Source organism: Eretmochelys imbricata, chromosome 7 (genome assembly GCF_965152235.1).
Source record: "Eretmochelys imbricata isolate rEreImb1 chromosome 7, rEreImb1.hap1, whole genome shotgun sequence".
Lineage (NCBI taxonomy): Eukaryota > Metazoa > Chordata > Testudines > Cheloniidae > Eretmochelys > Eretmochelys imbricata.
In genome coordinates, this window is record NC_135578.1 from 95187300 (window position 1) to 95199461 (window position 12162).

At 39.9% G+C, this 12162-nt stretch overlaps 1 protein-coding gene across 1 annotated transcript in view; it reads left to right on the forward strand.

The window, feature by feature from the left end:
• DNTT (DNA nucleotidylexotransferase) overlaps window positions 1-12162 on the forward strand; it is a 153149-nt gene that overhangs the window by 50621 nt on the left and 90366 nt on the right. The window contains exons 4-6 of the mRNA XM_077822708.1: window positions 2092-2262; window positions 3710-3781; window positions 9577-9700. Coding sequence (XP_077678834.1) covers window positions 2092-2262; window positions 3710-3781; window positions 9577-9700 — 367 coding nt within the window. The remainder of the gene's footprint in view (window positions 1-2091; window positions 2263-3709; window positions 3782-9576; window positions 9701-12162) is intronic.

The window sequence follows — 12162 nt, forward strand, 5'->3', positions numbered from 1 at the left end:
AAAGATAATGGCCAATGGCTCTGCAATCACGTCCGCCAACTCCTTTAGCATTCTTGGATGCAGCTCATCCGGCCCCATAGGCTTGTGCTCGTCCAGCTTTTCTAAATAGTCCCAAACCACTTTTCTCCACAAAAGGACTGGTCACGTCCTCCCCATGCTGTGCTGCCCAGTGCAGCAGTCTGGGAGCTGACCTTGTTTGTGAAGACAGAGGGAAAAAAAAAAAAAAAAAGCAGCATTGAGTACATTAGCTTTTTCCACATCCTCTATCACTAGGTTGCCTCCCTCATTCAGTAAGGGGCCCACACTTTCCTTGACTTTCTTCTTGTTGCTAACATACTTGAGAAACCCTTCTTGTTACTCTTAACAGCTCTTGCTAGCTGCAACTCCAAGTATGATTTGGGCTTCCTGATTTCACTCCTGCATGCCTGAGCAATATTTTTATACTCCTCCCTGGTCATTTGTCCAATCTTCCACTTCTTGTAAGCTTCTTTTTTGTGTTTAAGATCAGCAGGGATTTCACTGTTAAGCCAAGCTGGTCGCCTGCCATATTTATTATTCTTTCCACACATCGGGATGGTTTGTTCCTGTAATCTCAATAAGGATTCTTTAAAAGACTGCCAGCTCTCCTGGACTCCTTTCCCCCTCATGTTATTCTCCCAGGGGATCCTGCTCATCAGTTCCCTAAGGGAGTCAAAGTTTGCTTTTCTGAAGTCCAAGGTCCATATTCTGCTGCTCTCCTTTCTTCCTTGTGTCAGGATCCTGAACTCGACCATCTCATGGTCACTGCCTCCCAGGTTCTCATCCACTTTTGCTTCCCCTACTAATTCTTCCCAGTTTGTGAGCAGCAGGTCAAGAAGAGGTCTGCCCCTAGTTGGTTCCTTCAGCTTGCACCAGGAAATTGTCTGTGCACCGCTGTATTGCTCTCCTAGCAGATATCAAGGTGATTGAAGTCTCCCATGAGAAACTTGAAACTTGGAAGTGCTACATTAGAAAAGATTACAAACAAATGCCTTCTGAACCATCTTGGGATCTGGTTCTTGCATTTCATTTTTCAAAGAATTTTGCTATTTTTAAAGAAGTAAAGATATTTGTTGTGTTTTTTTCCCCAAAGCTCTGCACATGACATGTGGATAGTAAATATCACTGCCCTGTCAAGCAGCTTGTGAGTGCAGGAGCTTCAATAAACCAAGCCAAGGATAAGTGAAGAGTCAAAGAATGCCCTTTTCCCTTTGTATAGGCTGAAAAGTTGAGGGGACAGGCAAATGCTGTTTCTTGAGCTTGCTGACTAGAAACATGGCTGCAAGTTGAAAGAAGAGAACAAACTCTTGGGGCTGCTGGGCCTGCCACATACTTTTCTTTGATTGTATCTGAGAAACAAAGATGTCATGGCATGACATGCTCAATAAAGTACATTTGGGCAAATTTCAAAAACTTGCGGAAGCTATTTCACCTTCTCAGGCTCTGGAGCATTTTCTTAAATACATGGAGGTGGTTAAATCATCTCTGGTGCTCAAGTACCAGATGGCAGTTCACTGTCAGGTTGCTTTTTAAGCACACATATTTTCATATGTGCCTGTAGGTCATTCCCTGTGGGTTAGAGCTATGTGGAGGACAGAAATTTCATTTAGTCAAGGATTTTGAAATTCGGCTTCCCTCAGAATTGGAATGAAACCCAAACATTTCAAAATTCTCTGTGAAGGAAAACAATTGGATCAAAACACTTTGTTTTAACTTTTATTTTATATTATATAATATAATATATTATGCAAAATAAAAATTTATACAAAATGTCAAACTGTTTGGTTTTAAAAATGTCAAAATAGGACATTTTTGTCATTGTCAGACCTTTCTTTTATTCTCCTCAATGAAATTTTTACAAAATTGCCATTTTCATGAAGTGTTTTTGATTTTGGCAGAACTGCACATTCCAACAGAAAATGGTTCTTTCAAAACGTTTCCAACCAGCTTTACTATTTCTGTTCCAAAGTAGAAAGAAATAATCTGTGAATCAGTTTGCAAACTCTAAGCTTTCTGAGGGGTATATAGAATATTTCAGCTTTTATTAATTTGGTTGTTTGTTTTTTACCCCAGGATGCTTTTGAGATACTGGCTGAAAATTACGAGTTCAGAGAAAATGAAGTACCCTGCCTTGCATTTATGAGAGCAGCCTCTGTGCTGAAATTCCTTCCATTTACTGTAGTCAGAATGGAAGATCTAAAAGGACTGCCCTGCATGGGAGGTGAAATCAGAAATGTCATTGAGGTAATGATACAGTGAATTCCCTGCTAGATGTTTTTTTTACAGCTCTAATTTTTTTAGGGGCCAAAGGGGGTCAAGATGTTTGTTAGTGGGGATAACTCTAATACAGGAGAAACAAAGTTATGTTATATTCGTTACAGTGTGTATGGTAATAACCATTGTTTCATGTTCTCTGTATATATAAAATCTCCCCACTGTATTTTCCACTGCATGCATCCTATGAAGTGAGCTGTAGCTCACGAAAGCTTATGCTCAAATAAATTTGTTAGTCTTTGAGGTGCCACAAATGCTCCTTTTCTTTCAGTGACTTCTGTGTATCTTTTATAATGATCTGACTTTGTGCATTCCTTAAATTTACAATAAACATTACCTGTCACAGAACCATTCCTAATGAATTAAGGCAATTCAAGAATAAATAATGAGATACCATGTATAGTGTATTGCTTTAAAATACATTCTCTCATTTAAATGACTTAATACCTCTTCATATATGACTTGTTCTGCACAGTACTTGGCAACATCATTTTGTTAGTTTAATGCTTTATTGAAAATATTGTTTTGGCAAAACCTGTACATATTTTAGTAATTTAGGCACAGATTCATAGAAGTATTTTTGTGCCTAAATCCCACTGATACCTAAATACTTTTGTGAATCTGGGCCTTAGTGTTAATTTCTCCCTCTCTGCTACTTACAGAAAAGCCTTTCATCCAGGTGAGGGGCAAACTCCACATTCTTGTTGGAGCCTTGAGAATCTCCTACATTTTTCATGGCTTTAGTTTTTGGCCCTTTCAGGATCCGATGTCTCAGCCACTATTATTTCAGGAGACAATAGAGCAGAATGCTGTAGTTATCCGGAGAGGTCACTGCGTTGTGATTCACTCTGTTTCCCTTTTCCCCTTCCTTCATGGGGTGAGAATATTGCCGCTACAATGCTCTTAGTCTCTGCTGGCCTGGGGACTGGGAATTCAATTCAGATCTCCAGCACAATGGAATGAAGTTTTCGTTTTTACCCTGAGAAAATTATATATATATATAGAGCCACAGTGCTTCTGGGTTTGTTTGTAATAAACTATCAAATGCTGAAAATATGATTTTCAGAACAGCTCAATGAAAAGGAGTACTTGTGGCACCTTAGAGACTAACCAATTTATTTGAGCATAAGCTTTTGTGCATGTGAAATAATTGCAATCTGATAGACAATTGGGGAATAACTTGATGCCCAATTGCGAATAATGTGGAGTATTTTTTGTGGACCAAATCTTTACTCCATTCTTGAGTTAATGGAAGTTTCGTTTAAGTAAGGATTGCAGGATTTGGTCCTTAGGAATAAAACAAGGGTGCTCTCTCTCTCTCATGCTTGCTCTCTCTGCTGATAAGAGTTCCCACTGGACTATTATATTACAGTTAAATAATTTCAGAGTAAAAAGTAACCTATTGCTGTATGTACAGGAGATTATTGAAGAAGGAGAGAGTTCTAGAGCTAAAGACATGTTAACTGATGAACGATACCAATCATTTAAAGTAAGTATATTTTAGTCTTAGTTTTGTTGTAGTTGCTTAAAAGTGTGTGATCACTTTTTTCATGAGGTCTTGGGTTCTCATTTACTATGTCTAAGTGTTTAGTTAGACTTTATAATAAAGGAGCACTAGAAGTACTGAATTTTGTTTAATTCAGTGAAAGAGCAGCACTTAAAAATAGAGACTGATACAGTAATAGAATAATTTTGAATCAGTTACCCTTCATCTTCTAATTAATGTGATGCAATGTAATTTACTATTGAAGTTCAATTAAAGGGTAATTTTCTCCCCAAAATTGATGTAATATACCCCCTTTTTTGCCTTAGGCTTAACCCAATGTATTTTTGGTTCATTAGTCATGATTATGGCACAGCACAGCCTTATTCTGATCTTATAAAAATGTCAAGTTGAGGGTGATGACTAAGATCTATCTTTCATTCTGCTGAAACATGCCTCACAGGGAGAGGAGGCACGGGTGGAGGGAAGGCTTTGTTAGCAGGCTACTTCTAGATTCAGAAGTACATGACCATTCAGCTTGAATAAAAAGTAGATCAGAATCAGATGAGATAGTAGAACAGTTCCCATTTAGTGAACTTTCAGTACATTCTCCACCAGAGAGGCTCTCTATTTCAGTATTTTATCTCTGAGAAAATTTTAATTTGATGGGTGTGCCTTTCCACGCTTAGCACCCTTTGGTATCATATAGTATAAACACGGGGTAGAGTGTTTTTTTGCTAACACCCACCTTAGCTTGTTGCTAAAAACGTTGTTCTAGTTAAGGTGATGATATAAGGACACTGGTGAAGAAGATAAGCTGTCTGGGGCCAATACTGGTCACATAGGTTATGTCTACACTGCAATTAGACACCCACAGCTGGCCCACGCCAGCTGACTCAGGCTTGCAAGGCTCAGGTTGCGGGGCTGTTTAATTGTGGTTTAGATGTTTGGAATTCGGCTGCAACTCGAGCCATGGGAACCTCCCATCTCACAGGGTCCTAGAGTTTGGGCTCCAGCCCAAGCCCAAATGTCTACACCACAATTTAACAGTCCCGTAGCCTGAGTTCTCTGAGCCGGAGTCAGATGGCCCGGGCCAGCTGCAGTGTAGACATACCCTTAATATACTAAATAAAGATCTTATTGCATTTGTCCAGAAAAGGGTGGAGAGAATGATTAAAGTCTCATTTGAGGAGAGATTGAAAAGAGTGATTCTTTAACTTGGCTATGTCTGCACTACCCCACTGTAGTTTGAACTATAGCAGTGTACACTAAATTGCTGCACTGTGACTCGGCAGTGTGGGTGCTGAGGGTGAACACTAAAAAGTTCCCAGTTTGTGTTAATGTTGTCCTGTCTGAAGGACTATGGCCAGTGAGAGAGTGAGCTGCTGTGCAAGCTTCCCAGCCTGCACTGCTCTGCCAATGTACCTCAATCCTGCCCTGCAACCCCACTATAACTGTAATGCTGGCCCTCTCTTGCACACAGACTGTCATTCTGAATGATTCCAACTGTGTGGTAGTTTTGTGATGCATGCACATGTCCACTGAGAAGTAGGATAAGACTACAAAACTCCGGGCCAAAATTTGTGTGACTGAAGCCTGTATTTTAAGTGAGGTCTGTAGAGGTGAATACTAGTGCACATTAAGCCAACGGGCTACCTATCATGCTATGGGTTTTTTAATTACTAACAAACCAAGCAATATATAAATATGATTTTTTTTTAGTTACCAAATTGCAACAACGTTATATGGTTATTCTTTGAGCAACTCAGACTGTGCAGCACGTGTTTAGCTGTACACAATATGAACGACAATGCATTTTATTGACATTAATTCTTGTCAATACTGAAATAAACTGTGGTACAGTGGGAGTAAATGTACAATGACTTTTACCAACAGAAGCTCAGTACTGACCAGATATACAATAGTGAAAATGGAATATTTATAACCCAAGAGACCCTTAGGCAGTGAACTTCATGGCTCTAACTTCAGTGAATGCTAAAGAACTGCAGTTTGTAGAGAATAAAAGTTAATTTTGTTTTCCTTCACTGACAATAGAGTCCATTTACTACGATCTCTAACCATTGCTAAGCATTAATAAAGTTTCTTTGAATCATTCTATAACCAGTAACAGACTCTTTTGAAAATGCAACACTAGTAAAAATGTTAAAAGATAAGAATCTAAATGATTTTTTAAAATGAGATTGAAAATGTAATCATATTCCCTTACAAACACCCATGTTCCAAACAAAGAATAGGTAATCTTATCCATTATATACAACATGTAGGGTAATTCCTATTTAAAATTATCCAGATTTCCATCCTTCCCTTTTCTTTATCTTAATTACTTCCAAAGAATTAATCTCATTAGAAAAAAACACCACATAAAATTAGCATGGTCTGAATTCAAAGGTTGTAGATTCAATGGAAAGAGAAAATTGTGCAGTCACTCATCAAATCTATGAATGTGCAATGAAATCACTCAGAGATACAATATTGACAAATTGAGTATGGAGAACATATTCTTTGGGAAAAACATGGAGGTTTTCTCTCCACTTTCATATCACAATCCATCTGAGAGATTGAGCGACTGAATATTGCTTATATTTTAGACATTTTGCTCTACATTCTTTTCTTGAAACAAAATTGATATACAAAATTACTTAGCAATGGATGGAAGTGAAACATACTAAAATTCCATTTACTTGCCTTATTTATAGATTTACAGGCCTTACTCAGGAATGGCTGATACAAACCTTGATGTTATAAGTGGCACAACAAAGTTATAAGACATGTTTCTCTTGTGCATCTTACTGTTATGTATAAATGTAGGTTTCTTTGAGCATCTTGATATAACTGTCTGGTTTGTAGTAAAAGAGTATATTGGCTTAAACTGGGAGCAGAAAACAAAGGGTTAAATGGCAGAATTAGCATAAAATAGACAAACTGAGAACACTGATTTATAAATGGAAAATATTCAGCATGTACCTTGAAAAATCAGATACTCTAGTTGGACCTACAAGCTGGTCTAACTTGTTTTTGTAGTTCTGCCTTGATGATCTCAATTGACATTGACCACATTGAGTAATATTTGAAGTAGCCATAATGTGTTTGTATTTCATAATACATTTAACATTACATAAATTTTTGTCTTTGTTTACATTCATATTGTGTTTTTAATCATATGGATTTAATATTCCTGTAACAGCATGGCCCAGAGGATTCCTAAAAATGTACTTCCCAAAAGTAATAATTTCTGGCATAATGGCAGCAACTTTATTTAATAACCAACCAACCAACCAGAATATAAGCAAATGGAGGAGGGGAATGAACAGAACACTTTGATGCAAAGGCTGCTATAGCACTCAACCTGACCTTGAGCAACCCTTTGTCCTGACTGGTAGATCCCAAAGTCAAAACTGTCAGAGAAAGAATACCGGTCTGGACAAATAGCTTGCACTAAACTATACTTCACCCTTGTAGAGAGGGATAGAGCCACCACTGAAACAGACTCCAGTCCATCATTTCTGGTTAATCTTATGGTCCTAGCTACATATTGAATACCACCATTCTGGGAGATACATAAAACCCTCCCCTATCTACCATCTCAGCTCAAACCACCAAATCTATGTTCCTGCAAAAATTTTGTCTGCTCCCAAAGGTGTGACAGGACGTAGTGTAATGTGGGGGTACATGGATGTGAATGGAAAAAATAATACGATGGTTAAACAATGTAAGAACATTATGTGCTTATCAATTACAGTATACAAAGGTTAAAGATCATCCACTTGCCCGAACCCCCCACTCCCGCTACAGGAGAGTGATTGGGATGAAAGGCCTTTCTGTAGCAGCAGGAGAACCTCAATGACCCTTTGCTTCTCCCTCAGTTCAGCCTAAAGGGGTGGAGAGTCAGTCTCCTCCTTCCTGGCCAAAAAGAAAAAGCTGCTTAGAGCTGGAGGAGCACCCAATGGCAGATCCTGAATCAAAGCTGGGCTAAGATTGTTCAGGAGGGGTAAGAAACTTCCCTGGCATAAATTCAGGGGACCAACCCCATCAAGCCTTTTCCAGATGATCACTGTCCTTTGTCTGCATGAAGGGTAAGGGGATGAAGGGGTAGGGAGACAGCTCAGCTGAGTTAGATACAATATGAGATGCAGCTTGACTTGGTAGATAGCACTTTCTGGCATTTTTAGTAGAAGAAATATTTGTCAGTGCTGGGATGACTCATGTGAGGGCTGCAGGACTGGCACTGTATTTACAATGGGCAAAGCAAAAATAAATTTGCCTCTTCATTTGTGTTTGAGTCCCTTCTTAGACAGTGTTCAGCATCAAGTGCAAATTCTAATGTTTCTGAAAGACACCTTTTCAGATATCGATAACTGCTCTATGTACTTACCCTCTGTATCCACAGTTCTGTCTTGTGGGCATTGAGATCAATTTCCATCAACTTAGTCCTTACAGAGCCAAAATGTTCTCACTGACCCCATCTCCTGGGAGTGCAGTGGCACCAAAATCAGGAGATGTACAAGCAGCAGCTTGTAGTTCAGAAACAGTAAAATCAGGATGTCACTAGGTCCTGGTCTACACTAGGATTTTAGGTCGAATTTAGCAGCGTTAAATTGATATAAATCTGCACCTGTCCACACGATGAAGCCCTTTTTTTCGACTTAAAGGGCTCTTAAAATCAATTTCCTTACTCCACCCCTGACAAGTGGATTAGCGCTTAAATCAGCCTTGCCGGGTCGAATTTGGGGTACTGTGGACACAATTCGACGGTATTGGCCTCCGGGAGCTATCCCAGAGTGCTCTATTGTGACCGCTCTGGACAGCACTCTCAACTCAGATGCACTGGCCAGGTAGACAGGAAAAGAACCGAGAACTTTTGAATCTCATTTCGGAGACTGTGGGAACTGAGGGATAGCTACCCACAGTACAACACTCCGGAAGTCGACGCTTGCCTCGGTACCGTGGAAGCACTCCGCCGAGTTAATGCACTTAATGCACTTAGAGCATTTTCTGTGGGGACACACACACTCGAATATATAAAACCGATTTCTAAAAAAACGACTTCTATAAATTCGACCTAATTCCATAGTGTAGACATACCCTCTAAACAGAAAAGGAGGACTTGTGGCACCTTAGAGACTAACCAATTTGAGCATTAGCTCTCGTGAGCTACAGCTCACTTCATCGGATGCTGTAGCTCACGAAACCTTATGCTCAAATAAATTGGTTAGTCTCTAAGGTGCCACAAGTACTCCTTTTCTTTTTGCAAATACAGACTAACACGGCTGTTACTCTGAAACCTCTAAAACAGACAATGTGGAAGCAGTTCTTCTCCTTTATACTAGGAAGTCAATGGAGTGCCAGCTTGGAAGAGGTTTTTTGTTGTTGTTTTTTTTAAATTGATATATAAGGTTACTGTTTATTACTTAATGTATCACTTTGAATGGTGAAAAAAGAGTAAGTATAGTTGCTTAGTACTACTGAAAATCCTACATATTTAGCTAAATCATCCAAGATGCTGCTGGTTTTTTTTAGATTTAATGAAAACTGTTCAGGTATCATAACCATTTGGTTGCATAGGGTAACTGTGAGGAAAGAAAAGAAAAGAAAAGAAAAGAAGAAGCTACACCCATACAACAAATCCAGCGAGGATGAATATTGCCCTATGTTTTAGTTGTACACACAAATCTATTGGTTTTTTACTTTGTTAACCCATTGTTCTTTTTGAAAGCAGCACTGTGTTGTCTCAGCAGATGTCTGCAGTTACACTAAAATGTAAATTGTTCTGTTTACTTTAGCTGTTTACTTCTGTCTTTGGAGTGGGATTGAAGACATCAGAAAAATGGTACAGAATGGGTTTTCGGACGCTGGAAGAAGTAAAAGCTGACAAGACCCTGAAGCTATCAAGGATGCAGAAAGCAGGTAAAACCCCCACTAAAAGATTGGTGTTTAAGTACTTTAATGCCTTTAAAACAGCATGAATTAGAGTAGGCTATAGCAGTGGTTCTTAACCTTCAAGACTACAGGAGTATGGTTTGTCTTGTGTAACCCAAGTTGTTGGTGCTCTATAAAAGTCTGCTAGAAGTGAAGCACAGCCTTAGGAAGGATGGCTGTGATCACCCTGTCTCAGGCCAGGAGCTTGAGTCCAGGACTGAGGGCAAGGAACAGTCCTGAGGGAAAAAGACTCAGAGAGGTCCAGGATCTACAGTGGGAAGAAGTGAAGGGCTGAAGGAAGCCTGGTACAATCAAAACACAACTCCAGGAAAGGAGGGCTGTGGAACCCTGCCCCACAGGAAAAGAAGTTTGAGCCCAGGATTGGCATTTGGGAAAATATGGTAGAAAGGACTTTCTCGATCAGGCCAGGCTGATACATAGGAAGAGGCCCTGGGAAGGAAAAAGAGTGAATTTGAGTTATGGTACACACAGCCCAGTTGTTCAGGGCTCCCAGGGTTGGGAACCCTTAGCTGAAGTTGCATGTGGGTTTCCCCCACCCATGTAACCAACCTAGTAAAGCGTACAGCAACCTCTGCTGTTAATGGGGAGGAAGAAAAGACTGACTTGAGCCAAGGGATGGTTGGAAACTGAGCCCAGGAAAAGAAGGGTCAAGACTATGCAACAGGACAAATGCTTATAGGAAGGGCTGTGCATCATTTTTTATACCTGGGGCAGAGTGCTGAATCTTTTCAGAAACCAATCTGTGCTGAAGGCTGAGAGAACCATCATGGATGAGGGGAAACTGAGGCAAGGTGACTGCAGCTTCCTGGTGCACCACAAGGGGGCATGTTCTGTGATTGCTTCATGATCCATACACCAATACCCCTTTTCTTAATGCACACAGGTGTGTCATTTTTTCCCCAGACTATATTAATCTGCCTCCCATTCTCATTCTGTTTGTGGATCTCTGTTCTTGGAGTCAGTGGCAATTTCAATACCTCTGACTTTGAGTTATTTAAGTTTTCTAACTGAAATAGAAAATGTTTTTAGTATGTCTGTTCCTTATAGACTGCAACTAAACTTTATTTGGATTGTAAGTTTGCTAAGTAACTTTAAGGGAACTTCCTCATTGGAAGGTTGTTGCAAACTCAGTCAAGCCAATTTTAACACTGTTTGTTTCTGCAGAAAAGCCCCTCAATTCCCCTTGAAATGGAAAAATTTAGACCCAGCTGTATTTATGCCAGAGGTGTAGCCTCTGGGATTTTAAAATAAATTTTGGTTTGGTTTTAAAATACACTATATATTCCAGTCATCAATACCTCTGAAGCCAGCTCTCCTTTAGCTTGAGTGGCAGAGACCTGAGCTTTGGTTGCTCTAGGTCCTGGGTTTGACTCCTCCTCACTGATTGTGATATTGGCCCCAGTTCATGATACACAGTAACAATTTTTGAGAAAGCCAAACTATGTTCTCCTTTAAAACTGGTTGCTGAAATGCTCTGACTGGAGAATGCAGGGTGCTTTAAAATTCTTCTTATAAACACAACCAAAACTTTTTTTTCTGAACTGGCATACATTTATCCGGATGCACTCTTTTTTTCCAATTCCAAGTGACATGAGGAGCTTTCTCCACACACACACACTTTTATCTCAAGTGGTAAAAGCCTCTGCTTTCACTTCCAAAGGTCCCAGGTTTGGTCACCTCATGGATTTGTGCATTAGGGAACTTTCAGTTTGTGCCGGGGGGTGGGGGGATCCACACAGACTGTTAGTGCACAACATGGTATTGTGTGCTAGAAATTACACCCTAGCTGGTGCTCACTAATGTACTATTTAGACAAACCCCAACATGCACAATATGGTGACCCTCACATACATGTGCCCTGTGCTGGGTGCACTTCTTCTATCATTCTTTAAAGCTCACCTATTTTCAGACACGCTAATGCTATTGATTATTTTAATGTGATTTAAATGTCATTGTTAATATAATCATTACTACAATAAAGGATGCATGGATCAAAAGGTCTTATCCCTGTCCAAATTATGTCCAGACATGAGTGGCCTCCACCACCAGGGCTCCAGTCCAGTCCTCTCCTTTCCCAAGCCTCTAAAACACGAAGGGTGAAGTCACTCAATGGGAGTTCTTCCATTTTCTTTCACTGGGGCCAGGATTTTACAAGTAGCAAATCTTAACTTTCACTAACACCAGAGGCTGCTGTAGGCTTTGTAGAAGTTGATCAACTCTCAACCCCTTATAATGCTGAAAGCCTTAGATCAGCCCAACTTACAGAACCCTTGAAGACACCTGATCTCTAATATCAACCATTCCTAACTACCACTTCTTTTGTGACCTAAAAAAACAATCCAGCCTCTCCTCATGTCCCAATGACACTTTTCTCCTAGCTCCCCAAGACCAACCAGAACCTTTTCTGTTCTTGCTGGTGCTTATCTCCT